The 16358-nt window shown below is 54.2% G+C and overlaps 1 protein-coding gene across 2 annotated transcripts; it reads right to left on the bottom strand.

Moving 5' to 3' along the window:
• Positions 1 to 1754: 1754 nt before the first annotated feature.
• TNMD (tenomodulin) lies at positions 1755 to 14614 on the bottom strand. Of its 2 annotated transcripts, none has more exons than XM_074600322.1 (7): positions 14154 to 14614; positions 10189 to 10323; positions 6785 to 6925; positions 5912 to 6013; positions 3961 to 4114; positions 2678 to 2850; positions 1755 to 2249 (listed from the first exon to the last, which is right to left on the bottom strand). In XM_074600322.1, the coding sequence occupies exons 1-7, from the start codon at positions 14466 to 14468 to the stop codon at positions 2040 to 2042; spliced, it is 1230 nt and encodes a 409-aa protein (XP_074456423.1). In that variant the 5' UTR covers positions 14469 to 14614; the 3' UTR covers positions 1755 to 2039. The 2 variants fall into 2 exon arrangements, with proteins under 2 accessions (XP_074456423.1, XP_074456424.1); XM_074600323.1 differs by lacking the exon at positions 14154 to 14614 and adding an exon at positions 10452 to 10514.
• Positions 14615 to 16358: the final 1744 nt, after the last annotated feature.

The following is a 16358-nucleotide window of genomic DNA, read 5'->3' as shown; positions in this document are numbered from 1 at the left end:
TGCGGGTGAGTAAATGGGACTGTTGTCAGCGCCTGGCTGGCCAAAAGCATCCCGAGCCGGTACAGCGAGGCAGAGTGCGGAAGGTGGGGTGCAGAGATCAGCCAACGGCTGTTAATGGTGGGGTGGAGATTGGGCAGGAGCACGGGAGAAGCAGGGCCAGGTTTGGATAAACCCATCCCCATCAGAAAGGCTGCGGAGAGGGGAGCACCCCTGCACCGGTCCATGTCCCTGCACCCATCTGTCTCCCTGCACCGGTCTGTGTCCCTGTGCCCGTGTGTGTCCCTGCGCCAGTCTGGACCTCTGCCTCTGCAGGGGACAGGGATGGCGGAGGCGATGCCGGGCGAGTAGGGATGGCACCAGCAGAGGGTGGCACAGAGACCCTGGACGTTTCCGAGCTGCTGCAGGAAAAGCGGCACTGACTGTCTGTGCTGATGCGGGGAGCGTGGAGGCTTGGGCAGCCTGTTTGTCCCCACGGCCAGCGACAGGCGCTGCGGCCATCAGAGAGTGTAGATTTTATCTAATTAAATAGTGCTTGTGTAGACACCTCTCTTTAACATGGGGAGACATCAGTGATGTCCCACAGCTAGGGGCGTGGGCTGCCATGTGGATTTGGGACACTGCTGGCCTGGCAAAGGCATTGGACGCGTCTTGGTGACCCATCCAGACCAGCCGAGCTGGGACACGAGCACCCTGGCTAGCCCCAGGGCTCCAGTTCCCCGCGGCAGCTGTGGCCGATGGGCTTCACACGTCCCCTCTCAAGGGAATAAATGTCTCGGGGGACCTGTAAGAAACGCCTGGTGTCCCCAAGGGTGGTTGGTGTCTCTTGGGATGCCATGCAGGGAGCTCTGCTGCACCATGCTCCTGGCAGCTCCTGTTGTTTTAACCACGTGGAATAGGGATGGATGGAACTGCCATTAAAACATGCTTATGTCCCCATGGGAGCTGCAGGGATCTGGGGAGGGCCTGGCAGCCCTGGGGACACCACGGCTGGCGCCAGGCACAGTGTGGTGAGCAGAGCCCGACCCCCTGCTCCCTCCTTTGTATGCCCAGCTGGGCAGGCTTGTCCGTCCAGGTGTCCCCTGGAAAGCCCCAGCTGCGGCAGTGAGTCACCCCGGGTGACACCAAAGGGGTTTCACCTGGTGACACCCATGGGATGCCAAGGCTGCTCGGCAGCAGCCAGCTCCCTGGGATGAGGGCTGGGACCTGAGGTCGGGCATGAGCCCCAAGGCCATGAGCAGGGGAAGGCTGCACGGGGGTTTTGGCCGTTAGCCCTCAGCGCTGTCCTGCTCAGGGCAACCGCAGTGTCAAGGACTTTTTTTTTTCCTCCTACAGCTCGAGTTTTGCCCGTTTGTCGGTCCGGAGGCCAGGGACAGCAGATGGCACTTGGGCTCCTCCATGCTGCTGCTCCCTCCAGCTTTGGCCACCCAATTCCCTGGGGCTCCTTGTGCCTGCGCCTGCCTCCACCTTGTCCGCAGGCTGCCGTGCTGCCAGGGGACTGCTGCCACCCCTGAGCTGTCACCAGCGACTCCCGAGAGCATCCGAGCACGCTGGAACAGAGGGTCGGGATGTGCTGAACAATCACCAGCGCCATCAGGGAGCAAATTAGGGACCTCCGCACGTTCCCAGCGAGGCGAGCGCCGGCAGTGCCCGTACCTGAGTTATGGATGCTTGTGACAAGGCAGCCGAGCAATTAGATCACTTCTCAGACCCATTAAGCATCACAGACTGAGACTAAACGACTTTCCATTTTCTTTGCAATCGCTCATACAAGACGTTTATTGTTTGCCTCTTGCCGCTCAGCGTGGCGACGAGGCACTCGAGCACGGCCTCCTCCAGCCCCGCGGGAGCAGCGCAGGATGCCGAGGGGACTGGCGCGGTGAGGATTCCGCGGCCGGTGGGATCACACGTTCATCGGCAATTAAGCAGGTAACGACCTGCCCATCAGCTGCATCAGGATGCATCCGGATGGGTGGTGACACGGCAGGTGGGTGCAGGATGGGATGCAGGTGGGACGCAGGACAGCAGCCCAGCGCTGGGGGCTACACCCTGCCCAGCATCCGTGCGATCCACCAGTTGCAGGGCATGATGATGCGGCAGATGACCCTCCCGCCCTGGTAGCAGTAGGGGTAGGGGTAGTAGCCCAGGAGGGGCTCGCAGACCCGCCGGCAGTAGCGGTTGGCGCGGCGGCACTGGGCACAGCAGTAGCCTCGCTCATCCCACAAGGGGTGGAACTCCAGCCCATTCTCCGACTGTCGGGAAGAGGCAGCGTCAGCATGGCCAGGGGGGCGTGTGGCTGGGACACCCCGGGAACATGGACAGGACACCTTGGGAGGGTAGTCAGGGCACCCCGGGAGCATGGACAGGTCACCCCAGAAGCACGGACAGGGCACCCCCAGGAGTATGACCATGACACTCCAGGAGCACAGCCAGGGCACCCCCAGAGCATGGACAGGTCACCTTAGGAACACCACCAGGACATCCCAGGAGTGTGCCCAGGACACTCCAGGAGCACAGGCACCTTGGAAGGGCAGCCAGGGCACCTCAGGAGCATGGACAGGTCCCCCTGGGAACATCACCAGGACACTCCAGGAGCATGGCCAGGACATCCCAAGGAGCATGGCCAGGACACCCTGGGACCATGGCCAGGGCACCCCAGGGTGTGATTCCCCGCACTCACATAGTCGTTGACAGGCAGGTCCTCCTCAGTGAGCTGCCGTGCCCGGCGTTTGGGCCCCAGCTGCGCATCCTTCTCCACCTCGTGTTCGCTTCCTCCATCCAACCAGCTCTGGTTGTCCACGAGCAGCTCAGGATCTTCTTCTTCTGCCCCTTCAAGGTCAGCCAGCTCAGGAGCTATGGGAAGAGCCCAAACATTGCTGTCACCAACCAGGGAGCAGCCAGGAGGGAAATGCTGTGACCTACAGCCCCACCAGCAAACCATCTCTACTCCGTTGCTTCCTGCTCTTACCCAGCCTGGGTGAAGAGCTGTAGGAGACAATATGGCAGGAGGAGGGGGTGGAGGAGACATGGCCCATCCCCTCCACGTGCTTGTGGGTGGTGGGTGCCTGTGGGTGGGTGCTGCAGGTGCGGGGAAGCACATCCTCATGGTGGGCTCTGCTGCTGTGCAGGGGAGTTTGTAGATCCCCAGCGAAGCAACATGATTTGGGGCAGGTTACACTCAGCTAGAGCACCTGTTATTGGCTTAGGTGAGACCCACAGTAACATTAATTTTCTTCGCAGCAGGGTTTAACAGCAGGGACTGAGGAAGCAGAAAGGGGACAGCAGCCAAGGACAGGAGCCTCCCTTTGCATCTGGCATCTCTGATGCCCACTTGCTCCTGGGACTATCGGTGGCTGTGAGCTGATGGACCCTTGGGGGACAAAGAGGTGCCTCTGCAGCTCTGCGGCTACAGAGCAGAGGGAGTTTTCTTGGTAGGAGTTTTTAAACTAGCTCGTTTGGACAGAAGTGGGTTAGAGAGAGCAGGTAATTACACCGACAGATCTCAGAGGCCACAACCTCTGCGAGGGCTGCGTAGCGAGCAGCTGGAGGTGGCAACCCCGTTGTGTGATTTAGATGCAGGTGTCTGCTCATGCTCTGATGTTCATGCGGCGATGAAAATTTAGGCGTCCCAGTTTCCAGCAGCGCTGTCTTCTTTGCAGGTACAAAGGGGTTTTGGTTTTTTTTGCCTTGTTACGAGGAGGGTGGCCACTCTGCAAAGCGTGGGGCGGTGGGGAGCCGGCAGAGACGAGCGCTTTGCAGAGAGAAACTTCAGCCCCTGCTATTACATTGGTCATGTTCTCTTGCGGTCATGGCCAACATTGTGCTGATGTACAACGGGGCTGTGGAAATGGGTTCCCACCACATTGCACCAGGGCAAATGGCAGAGGGGACACGGGTGGGTGGCAGGGCTGCTCCTGGCAAGGGGGATCATGAGCACTTTGTGGAGGAGATGGCTCCTTGTACCTGCTATCGGCGTGGGGTGGATCCAGTAGATGGTCACATTCCTGCAGATGTCAAAAATTTTGGAGCTCTTCAGGAACTCCTTGTTCTGAATGGGCTTTTCCCCAGGCACCCAGACCACAGACTGCTCAAAGTAGGTGGTGGTGATTTCTTCTCCCTGGAAGAAGGGCAAGATTTCACCCCGCTGCTGTGAGTCGCCCTCTCCCCACCGCTGGCTGCTTCTCCTCCCCTTGGCTTACCCAGAGGCACCTCTCCCCTCCCAGAGAGCAGCTGGACTTCACCTACCTTGGCTTGTGGTCCTCACTGGGTGCACAGGCAATGCCCCATTGGCCCTCACGTAGGGAGACCCGTCACGAGCCTTCTCTTTCCTGCCCTCTCTCAGCCAAAACCACCCCATTCTCTACCCTCTCCATTCATCATGCTTCAAGAGCCTTCTCCTTGGTGCAGTCCCCACCATCTGCAAGAGCCTTCTGGAGCGCCTCAGCTCATTTCAAACCCCAGATTAAAACATCTCCTCTCTGCTTTGCTCTTACTACTTAATCCCTCTCTCCTTCTGCTACTGATTTTGTGATCGACCGCTTTAATTTATTCCTCACAGAAATTCTTTGCACAGCCCTATTCCTGTAATTTATACCACATGTCTCTGCCGTTGCACTAGCCCATGGTGTGTTTTGGCAGGCGCTTAGGGAGGGAGATATATAAAGATCATTGGATGGGTCTGCGCTGAGCGATCTGCCAAGGCAACGTTGTCTATGGCGGCGGTGGTAGCCCATAGAGCAAGCTGGCAAATGGCGTTTTTCTCTCCAGAAGGCGTCGGGAGCTGTATTTCTCTTTTAGAGAGTTTTTTTCCTTATGGCTTTGGGAAGCCTTAGGAAAGCGCCAACACAACCTGCCCCAGTCTGAGTAGTTTTCGGCGTCCCAGCTGAAAGCTGCGGGGCTGGGGAGGTGCTGCCTGAAGGGATGCTGGCAGGAGATGGCTAGATCTTAAATCTACATTTACCTCACTGGGTTTTACGTTACAGCTCTCTACCTGGGGCTATGTTCTGCTAAAGCCTGGGAAGTCGTATCCCTTTTACGACGGTAGCCGAAAAGATCTATTAGCTTCTCAGGGCGTAATCAAAGAATCCGTGTCTGGGAATTTGGGTCATGATTCAGGGAAATGTTTCTGCCCACGCTTCGTTTCAAACGTGCGTCCTGCCGGCATTTTATCTGCAACAGCTTCCTTGGGGGGGGGGCAGATTCAATCTGCTAAAAATGGGGAGGTGGGAGGGCTGTGCCACCGTCGGGGGCTCAGGGATGGGGACGGGGATGGGGGACAACTGCTTTCAAGGGACAGAACCATTGCCCCAGGGTTGCGCTGTCAGAGAGGGGTGAAAATATGGAGTCAAATGCTTTTTCCAGGCAGCGGGATGCGGAGGGGAGCAGTGAAAGGGGTGTGAGGAGCGACCCGGGACATGGGTGGGAGGGAGGTCCGTGCAGGACAGGGAGGTGGCCCCAGCCCGGCGCTCCCCACCTCCCAAGCCCTTTCTCAAATCGTGTTTCTTAAACGCGGCTCCTCTTTTACATTCATGACTTCTGCCTCGTGCTGCTCGAGAACGTGAGGCGCAGTTCTTGGAGAAAACAATTGGGTTGACTTTTTGGTGCCTGCTAATCCTGAGCTGCCTTGTGACCTTTTGACTACAACAGGATTATTGTTCTTGATCTCCGGTGTTGTGCCGAGAGGTTTTCATCTGTCGGCTGCCTAATCCCCTCTCTTCCCACTTGTTGTTTTCAGGAGCAATCCTCTGAAATAAGATCATTTTATGAAGAGATCACAACTCCTTATTTCTTCATTGCGGCATCGCTGGGAAGGCTGGAGCAGGTGGGAGGGCGGTGGGGACAGCGGCCGCGGTGGTGGTGGTGGTGGGGGTTCACCTCTTTTATTCACAGGAGGTCTCCTGGTTTATTCACCTACCTCAAGCTCGGGGATCTTGGCCTCTGTGGTCTCTGGTAGGACTTTAGTCTGAGTTTTGATGAAACATTTTTGAAGTCCCACAAAGAAGATGCCGGTTATTCCCTACAGCATCAAAACAAGCACCGGGAAAAAAACAAAAAGCAGTCAGGGCAAAGCAGGAGGATAAATAACGCCATCACGCAGAGGGTACAGCTAGGCGAGGGTTCACTCATCTTTTTCCTGGTGATGTTTTTGTGCAAACAGCAGCAGCGCTCGGATGTGCTAACAGGTTCTCCTAAGGGATATTGCATTTTACGGTTCGGGAGAATTGGGCTTTTTACAAATATTTTAAGGCAGATAGTCATAAAATTTTTACTTTGCTCCCCTTCTCCTTATAACTACCACAAGCTCTAGTTATCATAAATAAAAATATGCAGAATAGCATCTGACCGTTATGGTTATGTGAACATTCAGCCCCCAGTTCCTGCTAGGCTATTAGCTAATAATTTTGCCATATGTCACTGCACAGGGTATTTCCCTACAAATTTTAATTGGGTTTCAGAGAGAGCCTACAACATTGTCATGAGGTTTTAATGCTCTCCAGACAGACAAATGCACTGGGCTCGGATAGATTTATGATGATTGCGTTCCTTTGCAAGGGTAAATCTGATAACTAGGTCTTGCTTTTAAGATGTATTTGGTTGGAACTGAACCACGCCACTATTAAATGCCGGTGGAGGTTTTTGTAGATACACATCTCCTTTCCTTTGAGAGCGTCCCTAGAGAGTCTGCATCTGGGCATTGCTCTCCCTGATCATCCTTGGTCTTGCTCCAGTGACCCCGTGGTGTCCTAAGGGATCCCACCGGTCCTGCCGCAAGACCTGCCACACTCACGTTTTTGAAGTCATGGATCTCCAGGATTTCCTCGCTGCCGTTCCCGCTCCTGAAGGTCTCCGTCCTGGCCAGCGGGTCGATCTCCATCACAATCTTCTTCTTCTCACCGTGGCTGAAGAACGTGTGCTCCATGTCATAAACCTGCGAGGGACAAAACCGCACAGGGGTTGCCTCAGCCCCCACCTGATTTCACATGCTGGCCCAGGGGCGAGCAGGCTGGTGCTGGGTACCCTGACACGGGGCCGGCTGCTTCCTCACACTCTGGCTCTGGGCCAGGACAATCATCCGGATAGCGCAAGGAGAGGCAGCTCCCAGGCACCAGGACTGGGAAAAAAGGCAGGATGGGGCCAAGCTGGTGGGGGGACATATGTGTCAAGCCTGGGAGGAGATGCTCATCCCACATTTGAACCAGGAGCTTTGCCACGGCTCAGTCTTTGCTGGTGCTTTCTGTGGCATGAGCCTGCTTATGTCCCAGGCCGGACTGAAGTCCTGAGCCCAAGAGACTTCGATTTCCCCTCTCCCTGTCTTTCTTGCTGCATCACTGCATCCCTGACTCACTTGCTCCATCTCCTCTTGCTCCATTGCTGCATCCCTGGCTCACTTGCCCCATCTCTGTGTCCCCATCTTTTTTGCTCCATTGCTGCATCCCTGGCTCACTTGCCCCATCTCTGTGTCCCTGACTTTCTTGCTCCATCATGTCATCCCCAGCTTGCTTGCCCCGTCTCTGTGCCTTCTGTTTTTCCTGGAAAGGCAGAGGTAAAAGCCTCTTGTCTCTGCCTGGAGGAGATCAGGGATTGTCTGCGGATCAAAGCCCTCCTCGAGGGCTGCTGAAGAGCTTCGGGGCGTAGCAGCCGGCTTCCCGGCGGCACTCAATCCTGCGGGGAGCCGGGGGGAGCATCCCTCTCCTCCTGGCAGGTGCTCGCCGCACTCAGCCAGCCCGGCAGCCCTCCAGCCTCCGCGGATGCCTGACCCTTCAAGGATGAGTAGTGGCAGATGCTATTTGAAGCACAAAAATGATTCCGCTGGCGCGGCAAGGGCTGGCGAGCCTCGGGGAGTCTCGTTTCCCAAATCAAACAGTGCCGTGCGGAAGAAAAGGGCTTGTGCAAAACCCCTCGGGGCAAGGGGGGGATGATGGAGGTGCGGGGACAGGAAAGCTCTGTTTGTCCCCTAGCATGGCTGTGGAGCTGGGGAAGGAGCACCCTGGCCCTGCAGCAATGCCCAGGTGAGGGGCAGGGGCTCTGCCTGCAGCCCTAACCTAAATGCTCCCCTGGTTCTCACACATCCCTCCCCATCAGGGGGTTCGAAGCCTCTTAGCAATGTTTCCAGCATCAGCATCCCCTGTTTTGCAGCCCCTGGAGGAAGCCTGGGTGCAGAACTGCCGGGTACCTTCGCCTTTGCTTAGAAGAGCGATGTGCGCCTTGGCAGCCACGAGCATCTCCCGTTAGTCGGCAGGAGGCTTTTATAAAGATATACGGCTGTCGATGGATTTTATGGTATGGTAAAAATAGTCTGCAGCCTAAAATGGCTGGAAGGCCGCTGGTTTTGACTGACGAAATGCGCATGGTGCCATAAATCAGTTGTAGGAGGGTAGGGTCCCGGGTGGCACCTTACCTTCCAGTGCCTCTCCATTTACGAAGAATTACTTCAGCCAGCATGGTGGCCAGCTAACCCATTTGGGCTTGGCTGGCTCCGTGCTGCTCGGAGAGCTGCAAGATATTTTATAGGGCTGAAAAAATGACGCTTGCTCGCAAATTGTTGAAATCTGCCTCCCCGCACGGCTGCGACAAGCCCCTCATTAGCTGACTCATGGGTGCCGGCAGGCATGGATGCTGCCGTGCGGAGGGCAGCGCCATGTCCAAGGCCACCCCTCAGAGGAACAAGTCTTCTTTAAAGGTTTTTTCTACTCTCTGGTTGCATGAAGGGAGCTTGAAGGGGTCTTCAGTCTTTCAAGAGTTTAATTCCCCTTGGTTTATGTTTTGAGCATTGGGAACTTCCAGCCTCCCTCATCCTGCTGTTCCTGGAGGAATCCCAGTCCAGCTGGAGAAGCCGCTGCCCCGCGGCCATGGAGGATGCGGTGATGCCGGACGCCGGGAGCATCAGTGTGCAGCAGAAACATCCTTGCTTTCCTGCTTCCAACCTCGCACTTTGCTTGCCCGCCCATCAGGGGTTGTGAAGGACTTTCAGAAATACCAACGGACTCCATCCTCCAGGAGTGCCCACCGGTGAGGACGCCGAGCGCCCTGGATAACCCTTCCGAGGCTGCGGCAATGGCTGGGAGAAAACCTCCCCTCTGGGGGTTAACTGCCTCTTCCCCCCGCCGCTGGCACGCACCCTGTTTTTCGAGGAACAGTAGAGACTTTATAACCGTCTTGGCAGGAGCCTGGAGGCACATATGGCTTTTATTGCTTTTTCTTTTATTTTCTTTTTTTTGGGGGGGGATGGTATTTATTTTGATTTGCTGATAAGAAGACAAAGTTTCTGGTGAGCAGCTTGCTTCCTCTGCCCGGCGGGAGGGCAGCCTGGCCGGGCTGGGGCAGGGAGGAGAGAGGGGATGCCACTGTGGGAAAAAGGCCACCTTGGCTGCACGTGGGAATTTTGGAGACGTTCCTGAGAGTCGGCAAAACCCGCTGGCGCCAGGGTGCGAAGCGGGGGCCTCCTGGATGAGCATGGAAACTCAACGGAGAGGAGGATGAGGAGCACCAGGCACTGTTGGCTTCAAGGTTAAGCGATTTGCTTGGGGTACGGGACAAAAAAAAAACCCAAAGGTTTTTGGCAGAATTGCCAAGATCTTGACCGGAATGGGTAGAGATGCCGCCCCTGGCGCGCTCAGCACTTACGGCAGCGTCCGTCTGGGGAGCTGGGAATAAACGAGCACAATCCAGTTAGCAGGAGCTCCTCCAAAAGCTAATCCATCTCACTGTCCCCTCGCATTGCAGACACATTAAAGTAAGAAATATAATCCGTGACAATCAATCACCGCTGCGTCCTGGCTTTCTCCCCTCTTTATGCGGTGGCATAATGACTTTTCCACCAGTTTCTGGCAAGATAATCGAAATGAAATGGAAAATATTTTCTTACTTGTCATAAAATTTGCTGCCGGTGAAATAAGAGTAACTTTAACTCTTCGTGGCGTAGCTCCCATCCCCTGTAATTGTCAGTTAGGGAAAGAATGCGGTGACAGAGGAAAAAATCCAGCCTGTACAAAGTAAAAGCTAGTTATGAATAATAAAAAGATTTTTAAGAGTCCCAGGAATACTTGTGGTCTAAGAAAACGCACTTTGTAAAGTTGCCTGGGTTTCAGGGTGTAGTTAAAAGTTTCAGTGAGTCGGGGGGTGGGGGGACACGCAGCTCTGTCTGGGGAAGCGGCACTCCGAAACGCGGGATCAGAGAGGGGTTTTACTTACCTTTCTGGGTGTTGGGTTCCAGAGGTATTTGACACCCAAAAAAATGAGAATGAGAGAAACGAGCAGCGCGCTGAAGAGAAGTCCGCAGATCTGGTGTCGGGTGCAGGTCTTCTTTCGCGTCTTGGATGCTTCCGCCTAATTAACGAGAGGAGAGGGATAGGCAGGGGCTGGCTGGTGGTCCAAGGAGGGATGAGTACACACGTGTATCGGACATTTATCATGCTGTCAAGCTGCACGGTGGCAAAAGCAAGCTACAAACTCACGTCCAGAAAGCGGCGGTCCTCCGGGCTCTCCCGAGCCGTGCCTCCCATGGTCTCCGCCGTGTGCGAGGACGCGCGCCTGCTCCGAGGTGGAGTTAGGAAGGCTCTGGGCTGCACATGCAGCGGGGGGAAGGCTGGGTGGCTGCCACCCCCGTGACGGTGGCGGCCAGCTTCCCCCCACGGCTGCCGGCCCCCGCTGCTCCCGCAGCCCTTGCTGTTTGCAGGGTGCAAAAAATTCCCGTGAAAACTGGAAAGACGCCTGCAGGAAGCTCCGCTGCATGGTGTCCGTCGGCCACATCCAGTTTTTCCTTTCGCCTCCGCTCCTGCCCCTGCGCCGGTGGCTGGAGGTGCCCCAGGCGCTCCCGGGGGCTGCGGGGCTGCAGGCACTGATGCTCTGGGGGGGCTCCACAGACGTGCAGGGGGGATTCTGCAGCGGGGATGGCGTGGCAGGGGGACATGGGCACGGCGGGGATGGGGGGCAGGCGTGTGCGTGGGCGTGCGTGTGCGTACGCGTGTGTGAATGCGTGTGTGCGTACACAGGGGTACCGGCATGCAGGTACCTACGTGTGCGTGTGCGTGCAAGCGTGCCGTTATGGTTTGGGAACCCACGAGGATTTATTGTCATTTAGACAATTATTCTCTCACCTGATGTCCCCTCCCCACCCGGGAAGGGGAATTGGGGAAAAAAAATAAAGAAACCCAGGGGCTGAAATATAAACAGATTTAATAGAATAAGACCAGATAATTAATATTAATAACACTAAAGAACCAATCTTGCTCCCGATACAAATACAAAATATGCAAGGGTCATACCCAGCCCATTCCATCAGCTGTGCCCTCCCAGCAGGGACAGCCAATGTGGGACACTGCGGGAGGAAAGGAAGGGCTCTGTGATCTGGCACTGGGGCAAGGAGTTCTCAGGATCCCAGCCATCAAGGGAGAATGAGAGAACTCCTCAGCAAACTTTCTAATTTATATAGAATGTGACGTTCATGGTATGAAATAATCCTGTTGGCAGCTTGGGTCAAGTGCCTGGGTCTCACTCCTCCTCCTGGTCCCCGCACCTGGGGAGCTGGAAGACACTGAGACCTTGAAACCCACACCCCAGAGCTGGCTGTAAAGTAAATATTTTCATGTTTTCAGATGCTAGAGTCTTCTAAAAGTGCAGTTTTCCCAAGCATTAGAAGAGAATGTGTTGCTCAAACCAGGACACATGTACATCCCTCAGCAACGCGACGCCGAGCCCGAGCTCTCCCTGGGGAGGGCTCTGGCATCCCGCACCCGCGTTGTGCACAGCCTTGCCCCAAAGTCCGCCTAGCCAGGAATTTCCTGACTAATTTCATTTTATTTTTTTTTTCCCCGATGTTGAAAAATTTCCATTTGTTGAAATCCTACCATTTCTTGGTGGAAACCAACCCCTTTCAGGAATCCAGTGTGAAGCCTCCGGTCTGAACAGGATGAGACTCCCTGGTGGAGAGGAGCTGGCACGCGCTCTTTTTCCAAGCTGTTTAAGCTCATAAAAACCCAGAGAGCATCATGCACTAATGAAAATTGTGCCGAAAAGAAGACAGGAAAAAAAAAAAATCCACGTCGAGTTTTGCTCAGGGTGAGAAATGGAGAAATAAAAATGGCTTTGAGGGGGCCCGGCGCTGGCTTTGCGAGGGTGTTGGGGCTTGGCAAGCTGGGGGTAAATCCAAGCGGGATGGAAGACGAGTTGCTGAAATTGGGGGAAAAACATCGTGCAGGTGCGTGTGCAGGGTGGCGCGTGTGTGTCCTGGTGTGTACCAGCTCCCTGCAAAGGGGTTTGGGCTCCTTTGGTTCTGTCCCCCCATGGCAGTTCCCCTTCCCTTCCCTCTGTAGCGATCCCTCGGGGACGTCAAACACACTGGGTTGTTTTTTTTAATATTTAAGAGGCTGATAACAGAAGGGAATTATATCGACGAGTGAAAGACGGCAGGTTCTTTGGAGGAGAAAAATCGCTTTTTTAATGGAAAGCAATCACAGGCGGCCTTTGGAAACATCTGAAAGGTTTTGGAGATCGAAATGCCGCAAATCCGCACAGACACCAGCCTTGTCTTTCTCCACTTTCCCCCAGAAAGTTTCACCTCCAAAGCTTTTGTTATTCTCTGGAAACCGAAGTATCTGAAAACGTTTGCTTTTCCTGTCCAAAATTACAGTTTCAAAGGAAAACTTTGGAGCAGCTTCTACTGAAAGAGGGTTGTGATTACAGGAAAGAATTACAGCGGTGCCGCTAAGCAGACATAATTGATCTGCAAAGCAGCGATCTTCACAATATCCCCCACTCCAGGCACAGGAAACACTGCAAATACCACTCGTAAACCAAATTAGGCATTATTATTTTATTACTGTTGTAAGGTAAATGTCAAGCTTTTTTTAATGGCAATCACTGTAACTCCGGCAGGAGCCTGGGCGGCTGCATTAGCTGGGAGAGGTGAGAACCTCCCAGGGCTGGGAGTTAATAAAACTCAATAAATATCATGGGTCCCTTCCAGTGCTTGGCGAGTGCTGGGGATGGAGCATTGCGGGGGGGAACGGGGGGGGTTCCACCGTGGGGTTGGAGACCTCGTTTTGCTGCAGCCCCGGAGCCAGCTCAGCTCCGTGCTCCCCGGTCCTCTTGCAGGGCAGGGAGCAGGATGAGACCCCTCCTCACCATAGAGAGCATCATAAATATCCATAAATATCAATATTGAACTGGGAGGGGGGTCTGACGGCAGCAAAACCCCGTCCAACCCAAATTCTCCTTCCCCTCGGCACTGCGGGCTGTGCGACAGCCGCTGGGTCCCCATGGGGAGACGGATACTTGGGATGCAGAGAGGGACAGAAACCGCAGGATGATGCCGGTCAGGAATGTTTGGGTTTTTTCCCCCCATTCCCCAGTGCTCAGGCTCAGCTCTGGTTTCAGAGAAAGAAAAAACCATGGATTTTCCACGAAAAAACAACAATACGGGGGGAAAAAAAACCTCAAACTCTTTAAGATGGCAATCAGGTTCTCAGTATAAAAAGCAGTTCCGATGGAAATCTCCCATCAGTGCCAATGAAGAGGGAACAATCACTAATTTTCCTTGAAGCTAATGAGTGCGAGTCTATATGGCAGGGGAGAATTTAATCTGATGTGAACTGGGGAAGAGAAGCAATACTGATATTAATGTGTGACTAATTGATACCCAGAAGAACATTTGAAATGATTAAAAGGCATTTGATTTTTATACAGGACAATAAGAGGCTCATTGGCTACGAGTGGCGCATCCTTTCGGTTTTCTACTTCTTGCTCCAATTTGCCCAGAAAAATCTATCATATCTGCAGCGTGGCTTGACTGCCGCATAAAATCTCTCTGCCTAGAAATGTTTATAGCAAGAAATTCCTCCCGGACAAGCGCGGAGGTTCGGACACTGTGTGAGCGGAGACGAGAAGCCCGGCAGAAGTAAAAGAGGTCCCCGAAGTGCTAAAAAAGCAGCTCCCCAAAGCAATGGGGCTTGGGCAGCAACCTCCAGCTGAAAACCCGTCGTGATTAATATGGTGCTCTTTGTTATAATGAAAAGCCCATTAAGGTCAGCGGCAGCATCTCTGAGCAGCACTAAATTGGAACGATGGAGACAGTAAAGTTAAAAATGAGCCATAATATTAATGCAGATAGTGAATTAATTGGGCAATTCCATAGGTAGTAAGTAAATCATAGCGTTTACCGTGGGACGGGGCGCCTCGTGGCTCTCGCGGCAGGGTGGTGTGGTGGCAGCAGTGGCACCTGCGCCCGGACGGAGCCCGGGGGGAGCGACATGGACCTGCAGCACCCAGGGGATGCCCTGGACCTGCCCCAGCCAGCCTTCGCCCCTTCTCCTTGGGTGCTTTTTGGGGGTGTCTCTCAGTAGGGGAAATGCCTCTTGCTTTGCTCTTTTAGGTGCTCCAGCCCCAAAATACATCCAGAGTGCTGGCGTACAGCGTGCCTGGGGGGCTGCAGCCAAGATCCAAGGTGTCTGTCCCCTGGTCCTGAAGGTGTCCATCCCTTGGTCCTCAGCTGTGGTCCAAGGTGTCTGTCCCTTGCTCCTGCAGATGCCTGTCCCTTGGTCCTCAGCTGTGGTCCAAGGTGTCTGTCCCCTGGTCCTGCAGCAACAGTCCAGGGTGTCTGTCCCCTTTGCTGCTACACACACGAAGCTTTGAGCAGGCTGATTTACAGCTTTTACTTCCCCTGGTTTGGGTGGGTCTCTCAGGGAATGCTTCCTCGCCTTGGGGAGACACGTGCAGTACATGACGCAGCCCTAAGCCATCTCCTGCTGCTTCTGCGTCTCAGGCGGGGACCTGGAGCGGGGGCAGAGGGCAGTGGTTTATCCCATAGCGAAGCACTTACTTACGCACATGTCTGTCGGGCTGCGGGCTCCCGCCCAAGTTCCACCATCCTGGACAGCAAACAGAGAAAAGGAAAAATCATATAAAAGGAAATTGCTCATTAGCCAGTGGCTGATTATGCAGAACCATTTCTGCTTCAGACCGTCCCATTTTCTGTAACATTTGCCAGATGGGAGGACGCATACCTCCTCTTATCAACTAGCCACATACGGCCTCAGCCGAAGGGAGGTTTTGGTAATTGGCCTATTCATCATTCATTGTTTATCTTAAGTGCACTTTGTCGTAGGGAACTCCAGAGACATTCTTGATTTAAGTTAAGAAACTTAATCATTATGATAAAACTGCTGGGGGAGTCGGACTTCATGTTGGAGACGCACGTGGCCATGTGGCACTCCGGCAGGCTGTAGCCACAGCAGATTATTCAAAGCTGACAAAGCTTTTGGAGAGAACAGAAAATGATAAATTCCTGGTGGCCGTTCTGATGGAGCCGCTCAGAAAGTTATTATCGAAGACACACGCTTCTCCTTGCTCACAGCCCATGCGAAATCCCGCTCCTCCGAGCTCGGGGGGACGTCTATCTCATTGCTGCTGTTGTGACTCCCTCGTCAACAGAAGTTATTAACAGCGCCGGGGAATTTTATCCAAATGCTGGTTTCATCTTGATAAATAACAATTTCGTGTCTCTGCTCTACTAGATGACTACACAGTTTTACTTCAAACACTTCACTTCTTCAGAAACGCTTCCCCGTGCACAAGGCTTAGCTCGTCTATAGAATATGTGCCGAGCAGTTTTTATTTTCACCAGGCTTTGAATATCTTAATGCAAAGACCAAAGCCATAATCTTGCACTACCATAAGTCATTTCTCCCAATAAAGAGCCACTTCCTACTGGGAGTGCTAAAATGTAATTGAAAGCTATGTGCGTATTGGTGTCACTGCGAAAAGCATTTTATTAAAAATAGTTTAAGGGTTATTAAGATCTGAAGGAATATTGTAAAGCTCCTCTTGGAGGTAAGAAAGGAAACCAAGAGGATAACTCAGGGAGTGAGGGGTCGGTGCCTCCCTCTGCCCCGCAGTAACCACCACCCCATCACCCAAATCTGCCTTATGGGTGCTGTTACGGGATGCTCGGGGTGATGCGGGCACTCCGCTGGCAGCCGTTAATTGCCAGCCCGCTTAGTTAGAAGCGGGTAATTTTGTGATGAGTGTGTCTGAGGCGTGGGGGGAAGGAGGTGGAGGAGGCCAGGTTGGTTTCTCCAGGCAGCGCAGGTGTCGTGCTGCAGGTGTGCGGGTCCCTTGGAGGATGGATGGATGGATGGATGGATGGATGGATGGATGGATGGATGGATGGATGGGTGGATGGATGGGTGGGTGGGTGGAGGGGTGGTGGGTGGAGGGGTGGGTGGGTGGATGGATGGATGGATGGATGGATGGAGGGGTGGTGGGTGGAGGGGTGGGTGGATAGGTGGGTGGGTAGGTGGGTGGGTGGGTGCTCTGCGTTTCTCCAGCAGCACCGGTAAGCCCCTCGACATGGGGAGAGGCACCAG

Source organism: Larus michahellis, chromosome 9, assembly GCF_964199755.1.
Source record: "Larus michahellis chromosome 9, bLarMic1.1, whole genome shotgun sequence".
In the NCBI taxonomy this organism is placed as follows: Eukaryota; Metazoa; Chordata; class Aves; order Charadriiformes; family Laridae; genus Larus; species Larus michahellis.
Note: the sequence above shows the minus strand (reverse complement) of the source record. Positions and strands in the feature narration are given on the sequence as shown.